This window comes from Aureococcus anophagefferens (genome assembly GCF_000186865.1).
Source record: "Aureococcus anophagefferens unplaced genomic scaffold AURANscaffold_14, whole genome shotgun sequence".
NCBI classification, from domain to species: domain Eukaryota; class Pelagophyceae; order Pelagomonadales; family Pelagomonadaceae; genus Aureococcus; species Aureococcus anophagefferens.
In genome coordinates this window covers 395,744-413,646 of record NW_008705574.1, presented here as the reverse complement: position 1 = coordinate 413,646, position 17,903 = coordinate 395,744, and the positions used below count along the sequence as shown (strand labels likewise).

The following is a 17,903-nucleotide window of genomic DNA, read 5'->3' as shown; positions in this document are numbered from 1 at the left end:
GGGCACCTCCCAACGTCGCGAGCACGGATCGGCTGCAAGAGCGAGCACGTTCTCAACTGGGACACGATTCTGGATTGTAAACGTCATCAAGCCTTGAACGTGGCGCCATCAAGCTTTGAAACGGATTTTAACCGGACCTCGATGGGCTTGTCCCTCGTTTGAGGAACACTCTCGAGACGATGGCGCGGAGCCTCACGACGCGCGAGCTCGCCCAGGCCGTGCGCCAGGACCTGGTCATCGCCCGCGACATGGAGCGCCTCGGGCTGCTGCGGCCCTGGCTCTACGCGCTGGCCCTGGGGCAGCCCGGGCGCGAGGAGCTCGCGTGCGCCCTGCGCCAGGGCCCGGTCCACGGCCACATGGCGCCCATCGAGGTCGACGCGGACCCGCGCGGCGGCTCCTTCACGATCATGCCCGGCGAGGCCGCGCGCGCCCTGCTCCTCGACGAGAACCGCGGCCTCAGCGGCCGCATGAACCGGCCGGGGCAGGGCCTCGCGAAGCGGCTCGGCGCGGACCGGTCGTCGTCGTGGCTCCAGATCCTCGCGCGTGCCGCCGCCGCCGTCGCGCCCGTGCCGCGGACCGCGCCGCCGACGCTCCGGCGCGCGGCGGCCCTCGGCGTCGCGGCCTTCGACTACGCGCGCGCGCGCGACGCGTCCAAAGGGCCCGCGGCGGACGACGGCGGCGACACGGCCGTCGGCGCGCTCGAGCGCCACGTCCTCGCGCTCGTCGCGGCCAAGTACGCCGCCGCGGCGAAGGACGAGGGGGACGAGGTCCCGGTCCCGGCGGAGGACGGCGACGCGCGACGCGCGCGCGCTTCCGCGGCCGAGGAGCGCTGGACGATCACGACGCCCTTCGAGGTCGCCGCGGCGGCGCCCGCGGCCTGGGCCGAGCCGGAGGCGGCCGAGGCGGAGGCGCCGGCGGCGCCCGCCGCCCCGGCCGGCGGCGCCGCGAACCTCGCGCGCGCGGGCCTCGCCGATTTCGCGCCGCTCTGCGACCTCACGCGGCTGCCCGTCTTGACGAACAAGCTCGCGCGCCGCGCGGAGAAGTTCGGCGCGCGCGCCGGCGCGGGCCTCGCCGCGTCGCTCTTTGTGCCCGTCCTCTTCCTGCCCGTGCTCGCGTCGAACGTCGCGCACTCCGTCGCCGGCGTCGACGCCGTCGGCTGCCTCGACGCCATCGCGGCGCTCTGCGTCTGCCGCTTACTCCTCGCGGAGAGCGGCTGCGACGTCGACGCCGTCGTCCACGCCGTCGCGTCGGGCTCCAGCCTGCTCAGCGGCGCGCTGCCGCCGCCGCCGCCGCCGACGTCGAGCCCGCCGCGGCGGACGTCGGAGACGCGGTGCGCCGCGCCCGCGGCCATCATCGGCTGCGCGACGGCGTGTTAGCTTACCATACACGCGCGCTCGCGCCGGGGAATTCTGGCGCCCGCGGCCATCGTCGGCTGTGCGACGGCGTGGTAGCTTAACATACAAGCGCGCTCGCGCGCGCGTCGAGGGGAAGCCTAGCGCGCGAGCGCCGGGAGCGTCGCGCAGGACACGGCCATGCGCGCGGGCGACTTGGCCAGCGGCGCGTTGAGCTTGGGCGTGGGCTTCGGCGACGACGGCGCCGGCGGCGCCGCGGGCTTCGCCTTCTCGGACCCGTCGCAGAAGCGCGCCGCGTCCGCCGTGAGGCCCAGCACCTGGGCAGCAAAAGGGTGATTCAACGTCGCTTCAACGTGAGTGTTCCGCGCGCGCGCGTTAAAGAAAACACATCCACGCTTCAAGGCCGTTCCAAGAGATGATCGCTCGTCCAAAAATCAGCCGAAACGAGTGGAAAACGGCCGAGAGAGAAGCCTTTGAAGTTGGGAATTTCGCACTCTTTTCCTGCCCTGCCCAGCACCGTGAGGCGGAGCGTCGTCTCGCTCAGCTTGGCCTTCTTGAGCAGGAGCTTGGGCAGCTTCGTCGAGAGCCAGGACGCGCGGCCGCTCTCCGCCGCCGTCTCGAGGAACTTGCCCACGGGCAGCAGCCGCCCCTCGTAGCGCTTGACGACGCCGGCGCCGAGCACGCGCGACGTCGCGTCGCCGCCGCGGCCGAGCCTCCCGATGGCCGCGCGCGCGTTCTCGAGGAGCGCGTCGGCGACGTGGCCGAAGGCGACGCGGTCGTCCAACTTCGCCCCCGCGGCGTCGACGTCGCAGCCGAGCGCCGCGCGCGCGACGTCGAGGTCCGACTCGAAGAGCAGGAGCAGCTGCCGCGCGACGGCGAAGCACCAGGTCTGGCGGTAGACCTCGTCGACGTCGTCGTCGTCGTCGTCGTCGTCGTCGAAGGTCGGCGCCGCGTCGCCGTCCTCCTCCTCCCGCGGTATCGCGCGGACGAGCTCGTACGAGCCCTTCGGGAGCCCCCGGTGCGGCGGCGGCTCCCGCGACGCGAGCGTCAGGAAGGCCAGCGTCGTGTGCGTGCCGTTGACCGTGAGGATCTTGCGCCGGTGGAGGAACTGGGCCTCCGCGGCGCTCGACGGCTCGAAGACGCCCGCGCCCGCGAACGGCAAAGGGGCCGCGTCGTCGTCGTCGTCGTCGTCGTCGTCGTCCTCGTCGTTCTTCATGACCACGATCTCGCCGCGCCAGGGCTCCGTGGACGTGTCCAGCACGTAGCCGCCGGCGTCGACCCGGAGATCGCGGCCCGTGCAGACGCGGTCCACGAGGAGCGGCACGACGTCGAGGGCCCGGGCGACGCGCGCGTCCGCGGCGAATTTCTCCACCGCGTCGTGGTCGTTCTCCGCCGCGAAGCACTTGAGCGGTGTCCGCCGCGCGCGCTCGAGGCCCGCGAGGAGCGGCTCGAGGCCCGAGGCCAGCGCCGGGCCGAGGGAGCAGCTCGCCGTCGTCGCCGCGGCCGCCAGACCGTCGACCGCCTCGTCGGCCGTCGACAGCACGAGCAAACCCCGGGCGCCGCCCCGCAGCAGCTCGGGGATCTTGGACGCGCCGGCGTCCGTCACCACGGTCAACCCGCAGACCGTGTCGCCGTTGACCTTGCAGTCCACCGACGCGCCGTCCTCGAGCGGCGCGCCGTCGACGTGCCACGACTTCGACGGCCGCTGGAGCAGCGCGATGGCGCCGCCCCGCGGGAGCAGGCCCCGGGCCAGCGCCGGGACGACCAAGCCGAGGCCCAGGCGCCCGCAGCCCACGTGGACGTGGACCGCGCGCGCGGGCGGCGGCGGCGGCCGATCCGCTTCGCCCGGCCGCTCCGCGGATCGCGCGCGCGCGCGGTCCGCGCGCCGCAGGTCCCGCGCCGCCGAGCGGCCCCGCGCGCGCCGGTGCGCCGCGAGGCGCGCGACGGGCAGCAGGCGGAGCGTCTCGACGGTCCAGCCGGGCCGGGACCCGCTGTGCGCGCCCCTGGCCGCGCCCGCGCGGTAGCGCTGGTACTCGAGGCGCCACTCGAGGAGCTCGTTGAACTCGCGCTCCGCCGTCTCGCTCACGCTGCTGTGGGGGTCGCCCTCGTCCTCGAGGGCGGGCCGCAGGGCCGCGTCCTCGCTCGGCTGCTCGCCGTCGGCGCCGTGGGCCTCGCCGCGGCGGAACTGCTGGTACTGGGCCCGGTACGCGACCATGCGCTCGCTGTCCATGTCGTCGGTGACGGCGACGCCGAGCGCGAGCGACTCATTCAATGAAAGGTTCGAGTTGGAGCGGGCGCGACCCATCGTTTCGGTGGCGAACAGGCTCGAAATTCCGCGGCCAGGGACGACGCTTGCAGCCGAGAGAGTGCTTGGCGCTCGCTCGTGCGTGTCTGCGCTGCTGTGGAGATTCCGACCTCAACTACTAGTAGCGGACGGCTCGTCGCAGCCGCGCCGCACCGAGCGCGATGGCGTCGTACTACGCGAACACGGCCAAGGGCGAGGCGGGCGCGGCGCTCGACGCGCGCTACGCCGAGATCAAGGCCGCCCAGGCGAAGCAGCAGGCGCACTACGCCAACTGGCTCGCGAGCGGCACGGTGAACTGCGGCGCGCTCGAGGAGACCGCCGCGTCCCTCGGCCTGTCCCTCGACGTCGCCACGGGCCGCATCTCCTACGCGCCGACCTTCCAAAAGCCGGACCTCGGCGCCGAGCTCTGGTACTGCCGCCACGGCAAGACGGGCGGCAACACGGAACCGCGCGTCTACCAGGGCTACGTCGACGAGCCGCACAACGCGCTCAACGCCATCGGCAAGCAGCAGGCCGAGGACGCGGCGGACAAGCTCGAGACGCTCGGCGTCAAGCCCGACCTCGTGGTCCTGTCGCCGCTGTCGCGCGCGGCGGAGGGCAGGACAAGAGAGCGAAATTCCCAACTTCAAAGGCTCATATCTCGGCCGTTTTCCACTCGTTTTGGCTAATTCTTGGACGAGCGATCGTCTCTCGGAACGGTCTCCAAGCGTGGATGTTTTTTTCGGAACGCGCGCGCGCGGATCACTCACGTTGAAGCGACGTTGAATCACCCTTGTCCTGCCCAGGCGCGGCGGACACGGGCAAGGCGTTCCTCCGGCGCAACGGCTCGGACCGCGTCGCCGTCGAGACGTGGCCGTCGTCCGCGGAGATGCAGTTCGGCGACTGGGACAACATGATGGTCAAGGACATGCCCACGGAGAGCATCTGCCACCTCTTCTACCTCGCGCAGAACGCCGTCGTCAAGTCCGCGGGCCGCTACGTCGACCCCGCGTCCGGCGGCGCGGTGCCCGGCGAGAACTTCGTCGAGTGCCTCGCGCGCATGGCCGGCGTGCTCAAGAGCGTGCAGGGCGCCCTCGCCGCGCTGCCGAGCAAACACGGGCCCAGGCCCGTCGCGCTCCTCTACGGCCACTCCATGGCCGGCGCCGCGCTCTCCATCCTCACGGGCAACGGCAAGACCGTCGACGGCGAGTCGTTCCTCGGCTTCGACGGCAAGTACATCATGCCCAACGCCACGCCCGTCCAGCTGCTCTAGGAGGGGGGGGGTCCGTAAGTCAACTATCATGTGGCCGAGGCGGCGGCGATCGTCCTGCGCGACGCGCGGCGCATCGAGCGGGGGCGCGCGTTTTTGCATCTGCGCGCACGCTGCGTATGCTACCAGTCGGAAGTTTCGACAAGTCCGCGCCGGACCCCTCGCAGGCCTCCAGAGGCAAGATACCGCATCAAGTTGACGTCAACATGACGGGCGCTCGCCCGAACCAAGCTCAGCAGGTTCGCCTTGCTCGAGCACTACACGCGACCGCGAGGACGACGAGAGCGGGAGCGCCTCGCGTGCTCCCTCACCCAACCACGACCATGGCGGCGCGCGAGGCCGTGGCCATCATGAAGTTCGACGACCGGAACCGCTACGGCCAGCACGGCATCCCCGCGACCGTGCTCTTCGGCGGCGGCAAGCGCTGGATCGTCAACTGCAAGCGCCCGACGAAGCACAACCAGTGGGCCAAGGTGAAGCTCCCCGCCGACGACGACGCGCAGTACGCGGACCTCGTCGACATCCTCGGCGACGTCGGCGACCACGCCGTCGAACTCCTGGCGATGCAGCTCCACTTCCGCGTCAAGCCCTGCCGCTACCCGCCCCGCGCGAGCTGGGGCCTCACGGATGCCACCGCGGCCGCCGCGGGCCGCGTCGACGCGCGGGAGCAGGTCGTCTTCAGCGTCGACAACGCGTCGACGCGCGACATCGACGACGCGCTCTCGCTGAGCGACCCCGAGGGCGGCCGGCGGATCCTCGGCATCCACGTCGCCGACGTCGCCGCGCGCATCCCCGCGGGCAGCGAGCTCTACGAGTGGGCGCGGCTCCGCGCGTCGTCGGCCTACAACTCGGGCGTCTTCACGACGGACCCGGACGCGGACTACGCCACCCAGGGCGGGTCGTCCGTGCCCATGCTGCCGCCGGAGCTCGCCCACGACGAGCTCTCCCTGAACGAGGGCGTCGACCGCTTCGCCGTGACGCTCTGGGTCGCCCTGGACTGCTCGGGCGACAAACCGACGGTCGCGCACGAGTGGCACGAGCGCACGGTGATCCGCAACGGCGACGCCACCACCTACGCGAAGATGGGCCTCGCGGCGCCCGCGAGCCCGCTGGGCGCCTGCCGCGACGTGCTGCGCGCCCTGAGCGGCGACGAGGACCCGGAGGATCTCATCGCCTGGACCATGATCCGCTACAACGCCTACTTTGGGCGTTTGATCGCGTCGCAAAAGCGATGGCCCGGCGGCAACCTGAGGGCCCAACGGGAGCCGCTGACGGCGGCGACGTACGTCCGCGGCGACGGCGACGCCGCGGCTCTAGGCCACGCGTCGCTGGGTCTCGACTTTTACGCCCACTGCTCGTCGCCCATCCGCCGCTTCGCGGATCTCGTGAACCAGTACGCGCTCTTCCAACCGGACACTTTCGCGTTCACGACCTGGGGCGACGAAAACCTCGCGGAGCTCAACGACCGCGTCGTCGAGATCAAGCGCTACCACGCGTCCGTCGACGCCATGGAGCTCGCCTACGGCTGCCGGGGCGCGCCGCGCGTCTACAAGGGCCGCGTCGAAGCCGACGACGAGCGCGGGCTCTGCCTCCTCGTGGAGACGGAGAAGCGCCGCGCGCGCGTGCCGCTCCACGACTCCTACTTCGCCGAGCCCATCGTCGACGCCGTGCGCGCGGCGGCGGACGGCGACCGGACCTGGGACGTCGAATTGTGCGGCGTCCTGATCGGGTCGCGGACAGAGCAGGAAAAGGGTGCGAAATTCCCAACTTCAATGGCTCCTAGCTCGGCCGATTCCCACTCGTTTCGGCTGATTTTTGGACGAGCGATCATCTCTTGGAACGGTCTCGAAGCGTGGATGCTTATTCCGGAACGCGCGCGCGCGGAACACTCACGTTGAAGCGACGTTGAATCACTCTTGTGCTGCCCAGGTCCCGCACGCGGCTCCGCGCGCGGCTCGTCGGCGACGGCGTGGCCAAGCCCGAGCCGGGCTGGACGGGGTCGAGCCCCGCCCCGCTGGACACGACGCCCCGGCTCGCGGAGGCGCTGCCCCCGGCGCCCGCGCTGCCGGAGGCGGCCGCGGCGTACCTCCGGGCCGCGGAGGTCGCCGCGGAGGACGAGCGCGAGGCCGCGGAGGAGGAGCTCAAGGACCCGAGCCGCATCCTCAAAGTCGAGGAGGTCAACGCCGTCATCGGCTACCCCATCGACGACTTCCAGCAGCGGTCCCTCGCGGTGATCACGGACCCGGATTTGGACCTCCTCGCGATGGCGCCCACGGGCAGCGGCAAGACGGCCGTCGCGCTGATCGCCATCCTCCAGGCCTTCGCCCGGGGCCAGCGCGCCGTCTACACGTCGCCCATCAAGGCGTTGTCGAACCAGAAGTTCTCGGAGTTCACGCAGTGGTTCCGGGGGCGCGGCATCGACGCGCACGTGACGCTCCTAACCGGCGACGTCAAGATCCGCGCGCCGCCGGGATGCGAGAAGGAGTTGATTATTTGCACGAGCGAGATCCTGCGGAACAAGCTCGTCAAGGCGTCGGGCGCGGACAACGGCGTGCCCGGCGCGGGCGGCGCGGTCCACTTCTCGGCCGCGCAGGCCGCGGCCGCCGCGGGCGACGACGAGGCGCGGAAGGCGCTGGAGACGCTGATCCGCGAGGGCCACACGAACGACCGCGACCCGGATTTGGAGCGGCTCGGCTGCGTCGTCAGCGACGAGATCCACTACATCAACGACGTCGACCGGGGCGCCGTGTGGGAGGAGACGCTCATGCACCTCCCGAAGCACATCCAATTAGTCGCGCTGTCGGCCACGTTGAAGGACCCCCAGAACTTCCTCCACTGGATCGAGTCGGCGCGGAAGCGGTCGGGCAAGCTCGTGCGGCGCCTGGACCGCCACGTGCCGCTCCACGTCGGCGGGCTGTGCCCGAGGACGGGCGCGCTCCTCGAGTTCTACGGCAGGGCGGGAAAAGAGTGATTCAAGTTCGCTTCAACATGAGTGTTTCGCGCGCGCGCGTTCCGGAAAAAGCATCCACGCGTCGAGAGCGCTCCGAGAGATGATCGCTCGTCCAAAAATTAGCCGAAACGAGTGGAAATCGACCGAGATACGAGCCTCCAAAGTTGGAAATTTCGCACTCTTTTCCTGCCCAGGTTCTACGGCACGCACGACTCGCCCGCGCGCAAGGGCGGCGTCTTCGACGACCAGGTCTTCCACAAGCTCCTGTCCAAGGACGCCCTCGAGAAGCGCAACGAGAAGTCCGCGGCCGCCGCGGAGAAGAGCGCCGCGCACCGCGCGGAGCGCGACGCGGAGCGCCAGGCCCAGCGCGACGCCTTCTCCGGCGGCCGCGGCGGCGCGTCCGCCGCGGCGCCGAAGAAGGGCGGCCGCGGCGGCGGCGGGAAAGGCGGCGGCAAGGGCGGCAAGGGCGGCGGCGCGCCCATCAACTTCACGCACGAGTGCCTCAAGCTCGCGCGCGCGCTGGACGCCGCGGACAAGCTGCCGGGCATCGTCTTCTGCATGTCGCGCAAGCTCTGCTGCCAGGGCGCCCACGCCTGCAAGTCGCTGAACTTGCTCTTAGGCACCAAGGGCCCGCGGAAGCCCGACGAGACCGAGGGCGCGGAGGCGCTCGCGGCGTGGGAGGCCGAGGACGAGAAGCGGCAGGGCCGCGCGCGCGACGCCGAGGCGAAGCGCAAGCAGATGCACCGCAAGTACCTCGAGCGCTACATGCCCGAGCTCGGCGAGCTCGAGGCCTACCGCGACATCAACGGGCTGCTGGAGAAGGGCGTCGCGTACCACCACAGCGGCATGCTGCCCATCCTCCGGGAGTACGTCGAGCTCTGCTTCCAGCAGAAGCTGGTCAAGCTCGTCTTCGCCACGGAGACGCTGGCCGTCGGCGTGAACATGCCCGCGCGGACCGTCGCGTTCTCGCAGCTCGACAAGCCCGACGACACGGGCTCGAAGCAGGGCCACCGCTGGCTGCGCGTCGACGAGTTCTGGCAGATGGCGGGCCGCGCGGGCCGCCGCGGCTTAGACGTCGTGGGCTACGTCGTCTACGCGCCGACGCTGTCCGTCGCGGGGCTGCGGAATTTGTGTCCGGTGCACGAGATGAACCGCATGCTCACGGCGGACGTCTGCGCGGCGACGAGCCAGTTGGTCGTCGACCGGCCCTTCGTTTTGCGCCACCTCGCGCGGGGCCACGACGTGTCCGTGCTCGGCAAGACGCTCAAGGCCGACGAGGCGCGGCGCGCGAACGACCTGCTGTCCAAAAAAATGGGCGCCGCGGACGGCGAACAAGACGCGCACGCGGCGGCCTTCGAGCGCTTCAGGGCCGTGGAGGCGAAGCTCGACCCGGCGAAGACGGGCGCCATCGGCGTCTCCCTGAAGCAGAAGGACCTGAAGAAGTTGCAGCGCGAGAAGCGCGAGCTGCAGGATAACTTCCCGGGCGGCGCGTCCGCGTTCCTCGACGCGTTCCACGCCTACGGCGCGCGGGACCGCCAGGCGGCGGAGATCGAGGCGAACAAGACGGCCCTCGCCGGCGACTGGCATTCAGCGGCCGAGTGGCTCGAGTACGCCGCGTTCGTCGACGCGAACGGCGAGCTCACGCCGCGGGGCAGATGCGCGGCGGCTTTTGCGGACGGCGAGCCCTTGATCGTGGGCACGTGCATCGCCGACGGCGCGCTCAAGGCGCTGACGCTCCAGGAGGTCTGCGCGTGGATCTGCCTCTTCATCCCGGACCGGAGCGGCAACGCGGAGGACCCCCTGCCCGGCGACAGCGCGAAGCCGTCGCCGAACCTGCTGGCGACCTGCGCCTACGCCGACGAGCTCGCGCTGCAGCTCGACCAGGACCCGCCGCCGCGGCGCCTCATGGGCATGATGCTCGACTGGGCCGCGACGAAGGACATCCACCGCGTCGCGCGCTGCGTCGACCCGCACCTCCTGGGGTCCTTCGTCAAGTCCGTCATGCGCGTGCTGTCCTACGTCGACGTCGTCCGCGAGGTGCTGCTGGGGCTCGGCGAGTACGAGACGCACAACGCGCTCGACCACCACACGGACGCGCTCGTCTGCGGCCTCGTCACGAACGAGAGCCTCTACCTCCGCATCGAGGAGTAAAAAAGTTACAACACGTCCTCGTCGAAGTCGAAGGCGTCGCCCGCGGGCATGGCCGGGCCCTCCATGGCGCCGGGCTCGTCGTCGTCGGGCGGCGCGTCGCCGCGGATGCGCTTCCGCTCGAGCTCGATGTCGTGGAGCCGCGCCGTTAGGGCGCTGTGGTCGATGATCCGCTGGTTGAACTGGTTGATGAGCTCCATGGCCTGGCGGTCGAGGTGCGCGCACGGGTCCGGCGCCGGGGGCACGCCGACGTAGATCGTGTCGCCGAGGCCCTCTGTTTCTAAAAGCTTGCTGATGGGCGTCGCCGGGTCGAGGGGCGCGCCGCGGTTCTTGAGCATGAGCCGCAGCTGCTTCGGGTCGAGGCTCGCCCGGCGCCGCTGGTTGTAGGTCTGCGTGAAGAACTTGACGAGCTTGGCGGCCGGCGTCGGCTTCTCGAGCCATTTCGCGGGGATGGCGCACTTGACGCCCAAGCACAGCTCCGGGTCGTCGCAGGGCTCGTAGCGGATCGTGATCTTCGTCAAATTCATCTTCGCCATGGCGAGGGCCAGCGCCTTGCGGCCATCCTCCTGGGCCTTGGCGAGCTCCAGCTCCTTCGCCTTGCCCTTCGACTTTTCGAGCTCCTCTTTGGCGCGGGCGAGGCTCGCCTTGTGGGCCGCGGACAGCTCCGCGTCGTCGTCGTCGCCGGACTCGGGCTCGACGCTGTGGGCCTGCATAGGTGGAAGACGACTTGCGACGACGGCGGTGGATGTGAGCCACGGGCTGTGTTGTGGTAATTCAGCGAACTTGCAGGTCAACAACGCTCGTTGAGGCCTGCGCGAGACGATGCTCCGGCTCCTCGTGCGGCGCACGCGGCCCATCGCGCCGCGCCGCAACCCTTTTGGGAGCTGCGCGCCGTCGAAGCCGCCCGCGCCGAAGCGGAGCCCCTACGTCGTCCTCGGCGTCGACAAACACTCCTCGGAGGCGGAGATCAAGGCGGCCTTCCGCCGGCTCGCCATGCGGCTCCACCCGGACACGCGCGGCGCCGACGTCGAGGACGGCGACGCGGCGCTCGCCGAGGTCGTCGACGCCTACGGCGCGCTCACGGACGCGGCCTTCGGCGCGGAGCATCTGGTCGCGGCGGCGTGCGAGATGTACAGCCTCCGCGAGCTCCGCGACGACGCGTTCCACGACGTCCACGACGTCGTGCTGCTCCTCGAGCAGGAGCTCCTCGGCGGCGACGACGCCGTCAAGGCGGGCATCGCCACCGAGCTCCGCGTCGAGGCCGCGGCGGTCGTCGCCGGCGGGAGCCGCTTCGCCGTCAACTGCTCCGAGTACGACGCGGTGTCGGACGTGAAGCGCGCCATCGAGGCGGCCCGCGGCGGCGACTGGGCCCTCGAGGGACGGCCGCGGGACCGCGACGACCTCTCGACGGGCTGGGAGCTCGTCGGCGCGGACGGCACGCCGCTCTCGAACCACTTCTTCCTCCTCGACTACGGCCTCCGCCGGGACGACGTCATCCACGCCGTCGTGCGGCGGCGGGCCTAAGCCTTAGGACGCCGCGGCCCGCGGAATTTCATGGGGGGGGGACGTGAGAAGGGCGCCGAGCGGTCACGTCACGGCGACTCGGATAGGCTTCCCGCGCCGTGCGTTGAACATTCATTTCGGTGGTGGCGAGCGCTGACGCAGTCGGCGTTCCACTTCCGCAAGCACTTCAATGCCCCCCTTGTCGCCCTTTGCGGCCGCTCGCTGTAGAAGGGGCAAGGCTTTCGCGATGTCGACGCTCAGGCCACCTTGGCCGGTCAAGTAGAAGGTGCCGAGCGTATACTCCGCAAAGGTAAGGCCCTGTTCAGCGCTTAATGTCATATAACGAATGGATTCGTTGTTATGCGAGGTGTGTAGTCCTTCGTCGATCTGTGATTCGCGAATCTCCATTTGAAGCATTACTTCGAACTTGCACTGCGCACGTGCATGCCCAATGTCCGCTGCCATCTTGAAAAGCTGTTTCGCCTTGGCATTGTTCTGCTTGACACCTTGACCAGAGAAGTAGAGCTCCCCAAGACGAAACATCCCTTCCGCATCTCCGAGCTCCACCGCGCGCTTGAAAAGTTTCGCAGCATTCTTGTCAGACTTGACGAGACCCAACCCACCAATGACGTATTCATTTCCCAAAAACGTGATTCCTTCTGCCAAATCGTTCTCCACGTGGCGACGAAGTCGCGCAAGAGTCTCCGCTGTAGATTTCGGGTACGGTGTCCGACAGAGAGGACATGGCTTGTCGGGCGTCGTGACGAACGCAAGAGTCTTACGTTTGCACGATGAGCAGATCGACCGGCAGCAACAGCACATAAGAATTTTGTGTTCATTCACGTCCCAATTCTCGAGGCAGAGCGGACACCGCGACCCGTACCGCGCCGAAATTGGCTCCCGCTCCGGGTTCGCCTCGCGCCGCGCGCGAGCGGCCTCGTGCTCCGCGGCGATGCGCGCGCGGACCTCGTCGGCGTGCGACCGCGGCGCGGGGCCGTAGAAGACGGGCTTCGGGGGCGACGGCGGCGCCTCCGCCCGCGCCGCCTCCGCCGCCCGCTCGCCCCGGATCTTCTTGCACGCCTCGCGGTGCCCTCGATCGCGCCAATCGACCTTTTGGCACGCGACCGAACAGTATTGCGTTGTTCCACAGGGGCACGGGAGCTTTGACTTGGCGCCGCAGATCGTGCAGGTAGTGCGGAGTCTCAGGGCTTTCGCCCTAGCTTTGACCTGCTCGAATTCTCTTTGCTTCTTCTTCCACTCAGGCTCGTCGCCCTCCTCTTTCTCTGGTTTCATCTTGTCGCCGTGTGCGTCTCCGGCCATGGCGGTGCGTTATGCGCTGAGGGGGTAAGCGATTCGGGGCGCCGCGGGGCTAACACGGCGATGGAGAGCGGCGGGGCGCGGGATAGTGGCGGCTTAGCTCTCACCACTGCGTGCAAGTCAGCGACCGGGGACGCCTCCGCAGGCTCCGGGCTGAACTTCTTCAGTGAACAGACCTAGGCGTAGACCTTCACAGACGGCCCTCGGACCAAGCGGCCGAGTGCAAGTGATCTGAGCGTCTCTCGCCCTCGACTCGATCGAGGCTCGCGCGACCGGTAATGACGCCTCTCGACTCGCGAGCTCGACGCACTTACGAAGCTAGTTCGAGGCTAGAACTTGTCGACGTTGGCGATGAGGAACTCGACGAGCTCCGGGTAGGAGATGCGGTCGTCGCCGTCGAGGTCGATGACGTCGAAGAGCGTCTGGAGCTGGTGGGGCCGGAGGAAGGGCTGGCGGTCGCGGTGCGCGAAGGCGCTGAGCGCGTCGCGGATCTCGCGCTTCGACAGGACGCCGTCGCGGTTCGCGTCCATGTCCGCGAAGAGGCGCCGCAGCGACGCCGCGAAGGCGTCGCGCGGGTCGTCGCCGCGCGCGGCCACGCGGTCGCGCGTCGCCGCGTCGAGCAGCGATTTGGCCGCTGATTTCGTGACGCGGTCGCGCTTCGCGCGGTCGTTCGAATCCGGGTCCTCGTGGGCCGCGCGCTCGCAGAGCGTCAGGAGGCTCCGCCAGTCGACGGCGCCGCCGTCGTCGGCGAACTCCGTCTTCAGCAGGTCGACGTCGCGCGCGGAGAGCGCCCGGAGCACGCCGCGGCCGCGGAGCACGCCGAGGAGCTCGCGCCACGCCAGCGCGCGGCCGTGCTTGCGCTCGAGGCGCTCGAGGGACCGGTACAGGGGCTCGAGCAACGGCCGCTGCCGCGCCTTGCCCGCGTGGCCCGGCTCGTAGCCGTCGTCGGCCGCCAGCGACCGCGCGACGCGCGCCGCGACGGCGCGGAGGTGCGGGTGGTGCCGCGGCGCCGCGGCCCGGTGGACCAGGGCGCGCACGAGGGGCTCGTAGGGCACGAGCGCGGCCTCGTCGATCGCCGCGTCGGGCGCCGCGCGGTGGCCGCCGCGCGGCGAGTCCTCGTCGAGCTTCGCGAGGCCCGACCGCCGCGTCCACTCGCCGCCGGGGTCCCGCGCGAAGTGGATCAATTCCCGCTTCGACGCGACGCCGTCGCGGTCGTCGTCGACGAGGTGGAAGAGCGCGTCGACGTCCGCCTGCGCCACGGGCTTCGCGACCCTCCGGCAGCACTCGCGGAAGGCCTCCCTGGACCCCTCGCCGAAGAGCTGCGGCTCGTCGTCCATCATCTCGCGCACGTCCACGGCGACGCGGCTGTAGGGCGACGTCGCGTTCCGCGTCAGCGCCGACCGGAGCCGCTTCGCGAGGTCCGCGACGCGTCGATTCGCGGGGTCCGCGTGCTTGGCGGACGGCAGGAGCTCGAGGAGGCGGCTCAGGCACTTGGCGGGCACGGACCGCGCGATGGCGCCCACGGGCAGCACGCCCGTGCCGTCGACGTCGAGCCGCCGGAGCCCGCGGATCGTCGCGTCGGCCTCAGGCGCCGACAGGGCCCACGCGGGCGCGCCGCGCCGCGCGGGAGCCGCGCGGCGCGGCTCGGCCTTCGCCGCGCGCTCCGCGGCGAGGAGCGCGCGCTCCTCCTCCTCGAGGGCCGCGAGCTTCCGCATCTCCTCGGCCTCCATGGCCCGCAGCGCGGCCGCGCGGCCGCCGCGCGCCTCGAGCTCCTCGCGCTCGAGCGCCGCGAGCTTCTCCCGCTCCTCGGCCTCGAGCGCCTGGAGCGCCGCGAGCTGGCGCGCGCGCGCCTCGTGGGCGTGGCGCGCCCCGTGGGCCTCGCGCGCCTCGAGCTCCGCGAGCAGCGCGCGCTCCTCGGCGTCCGCGTCGCGGCCCCGGAGCCGCGACGCGAGCCGTTCGCGGTCGCGGTCCCGCAGCGCGTCGACGGTCGCCCAGGGCGGGGGCCGGCGGCCGGCGAGCGCGTCGTAGAGCTCGTCCTCGGCGTCGTCGACGGGCGCGGTCCGGGCGAAGCGCGGCCGCGGCGACGCGGACCGCGACCGGTAGCCTCGGGAGCCCAGCCGCGGCGACGGCGACCGATACACGTCGCGCCGCGCGTAGCGCAGGACGGGCCCGTCGCCCGCGTGCTCGAGCGCGACGTCGCGGAGCAGCCGCGCGATCTCCCGCGCGTCGACGCGGCCCCGCTCGTCGGCCTCGAGGCCCTCGCAGAACTCGGCGACGTCGCGGCGCGCGACGCCGCAAAAGCCCGCGGCGCGAAAGGCCGCGTGCACGTCGGCCGCGTCGACGAAGCCGCGGCGGTGGCGCGCCGCGATGGCCCGCTCGAGGTCGCCTAAACACTTCGTCGAGCCCGTGGACGCGCAGCGCTCGCCGATGGCGTCCGCGATGGCCGCCTCGTGGCTCGCGAAGATGGAGACCCGACGGGTTCGGCCGCGCGGCGGCGCCGCGTCCGCCTCGACCTCCGGCGGCGACGCGGGCCGCGGCGCGGGCGCGGGCGGCGCGTCGTCCGTCTCCGGCCCGCGGCGCGCGAGCTCGTGGCGCAGGGCCGCGTTCTCCGCCTGGAGCATCTCGAAGGCCGCGAGCACCTCGTCGTCGGCGGCGGCTTCGGCGTACGCGACGCGCCGCGGCGTGTCGCCGCGGGCCTCGGGCGACGCCGGCGGCCGGGCCCGGGGCGGCGGCGGCGACACGCAGGTCGTCGCCGTCTCGTCGGCCTTGGACTCCTCGCAGCCGCGGTAGAGCGCCGCGACCTCGGCGTCGGTGAGGCCCTCGAAGACCCGGTCGTCGCCGAAGTCCGCGGACGCGGCGCCGTAGGCCTCCGGCGACCGCGACCGCCGCTCGGGGGACCGGTGCCCCCGCGCGGCGCGCGTCGCGAGCGCCGCGCGCGCGGACCGCGCCGCGGACCCGTCGCGCCGCGCGCCGCCGTGGAGCGCGCGCTTCGCTTCCGCTTCCAACGCGGCCTCGACGCGCGCGGTCTCCCGCTCGACGAAGCGCATGACGTTGCGCCGGTCGCCGCTCCGCTTCGCGGCGGGCGGCGCCGCGCCGCGCACGACGTAGTCGCCGCGCGGGTCGCCGCGCGGCGGCTCGGGCTGCTGCGACGCGGCCCGCCGGTCGCCCCAGCGGCCCTGGCGCTGGCGCTGGCGCGGCGGGTACATCATCGCGCGCGTGTGGTCGCTTTGATCGCTTTGATCGCGGGAGCGGCCGGAACCTCGCCGGCAACGACGCGACCGGGGCTGCCGACGCTGCTGGTGGACGGCTCAAGTGGTTGAAAATGAGCAACGGTTCAACACCTTCAATAATCGGTTCATCTTTACCCTGCTGGCCTGCTTCGCTTGCGAGATGGCCGACGAAAAGGCGACTACGGAGACGCCGCCGGCGACCGACGCCGTGGCGACAGAAACATCAGCGACGACTCCGAAACCTGCGGCGACGCCGCGAGACGATGCCGCCGACGCCGCGGCGACCGGCGGCGCCAAGGACGAGACCGACGCCGCCCTCGCGACGCGCCTCGACGCCGCGGACGAGGCGCTGATCGCGTCGCTGGACCCGGCCAAGTACGACCTCGACGCCGTGCGCGCGAAGCTGCGCGCGCTCCGCGACGAGGACCCGGCGACGCCCGCCGCGCGGCGGCGGCGCCGCGGCGGCGCGTCGTCCGCGAAGATGACGAACCTGATGATGGTCGGCGCCATGTGCGTCGTCGCGCTGTCCATGCTGCTCGCCGGGCCCGAGGGCCTCGCGAAGCCCGAGGTCGCGACGCTCGAGCAGACGCTCTTCAAGACCGTCATCTCGCCGCAGCCGGGCTTCAACCTCGGCGGCAGGAACGGGCCCGCCGTCGACTGGGTCGTCTTCTTCTACAAGCCCTACTGCGGCGCGTGCCGCCGCGTGCGGCCCTTCTTCCACGCGCTGGGGACGACGACGAACCACACGGACGTGTTGCGCTTCGGCGAGATCGACTGCGTGCGGCACCGCGCCTTGTGCCGCCACGCGGGCGCCAAAGCGCAGCCCATGATCAAGATCTACAGCGCGACGCGGGACGGCTACAAGGACACCGCCCCGTCCTTCGACGCCGACCAGAAGAAGTCCTTCCTGCGGCGGCCCGTGGCCACGTGGCAGGGCGTCCTCATCGCGTACGAAGTCCTCGGTTGGTTCCAGGACGCGCAGCGCTCGGGCTTCATCCGGCCCGAGGTGACCTGGGCGCCCGAGGAGAACATCACGGCGGCCATGCAGGCCTGGAAGCGGGGCGGCGACGCGCAGACGGAGGCCGCGGCGACGAAGCGCTCGGACGACCCGAAGGCCTACCTCGTCGCCGTCGATTTGGCCGTGCGCATGGGCTTCCACGACGCGCTGTTCATGCGCGACGACGCGCTGGAGGGCGACCGGTTGGGTGCCCTGATCGAGTGGCTCGACGCTTTAGGCTTCGCGCTGCCGCGGAAGGACTGGCGGACGCGCGCCGACGAGCTCCGCGCGGTCGTGGCCGCGAAGCCGAAATGGAAGCGCGAGGCGCTGACGAAGCAGCTCGTCAAGCACGGCTTCACCGAGCCGAGCGAGCGCGACTGGGCGGCCTGCGGCGCCTGCGCGCCGCGGGGGCCCGAGGCCGCGGGCACGGGCGGCTACGCGTGCTCCTTGTGGCTGCTGTTCCACGCGCTGCTGGCGAACTGCGACCGCCGCGCGGCGCCCCACGTGCTCGACGCGATCCGCGCGTTCGTCGTCAACTTCTTCGGCTGCGCGGACTGCGCGGCCCACTTCGGCGCCATGTGGGACGAGCTCGACGGCGCGGCGGCTTCGAACCAGATCGACGCGAACGTCTGGCTCTGGCGGGCGCACAACGCCGTGTCGCTGCGTCTGAAGGCCACGGACCCGGACGCGGCGCCCTACAAGGCCGCCTGGCCCGACGAAGCGCAGTGCGCGTCCTGCTTCGACGAGGCGGGCGACTACGACGAGGACTACGTCTTCCAGTTCCTCATGGAGACGTTCTGCTTCGACTCCGACACGTTCGTCTGCGCGGCCTTCGACGACCCGTCCGTCTCC

At 71.3% G+C, this 17,903-nt stretch overlaps 2 protein-coding genes across 2 annotated transcripts; both read left to right on the top strand.

Moving 5' to 3' along the window:
- Positions 1 to 3,818: 3,818 nt before the first annotated feature.
- Positions 3,819 to 4,909, top strand: AURANDRAFT_28667 (hypothetical protein; the record flags this gene model as incomplete). Its single annotated transcript, XM_009040340.1, has 2 exons — positions 3,819 to 4,228; positions 4,414 to 4,909. 2 exons carry the CDS (start codon positions 3,819 to 3,821, stop codon positions 4,907 to 4,909), a joined length of 906 nt encoding a protein of 301 aa, XP_009038588.1.
- A 2,260-nt stretch (positions 4,910 to 7,169) lies between these two features.
- On the top strand, positions 7,170 to 7,877 carry AURANDRAFT_28728 (hypothetical protein; the record flags this gene model as incomplete). The annotated part of the gene is made up of 2 exons (XM_009040341.1): positions 7,170 to 7,457; positions 7,593 to 7,877. 2 exons carry the CDS (start codon positions 7,170 to 7,172, stop codon positions 7,875 to 7,877), a joined length of 573 nt encoding a protein of 190 aa, XP_009038589.1.
- Between the last annotated feature and the right edge of the window lie 10,026 nt (positions 7,878 to 17,903).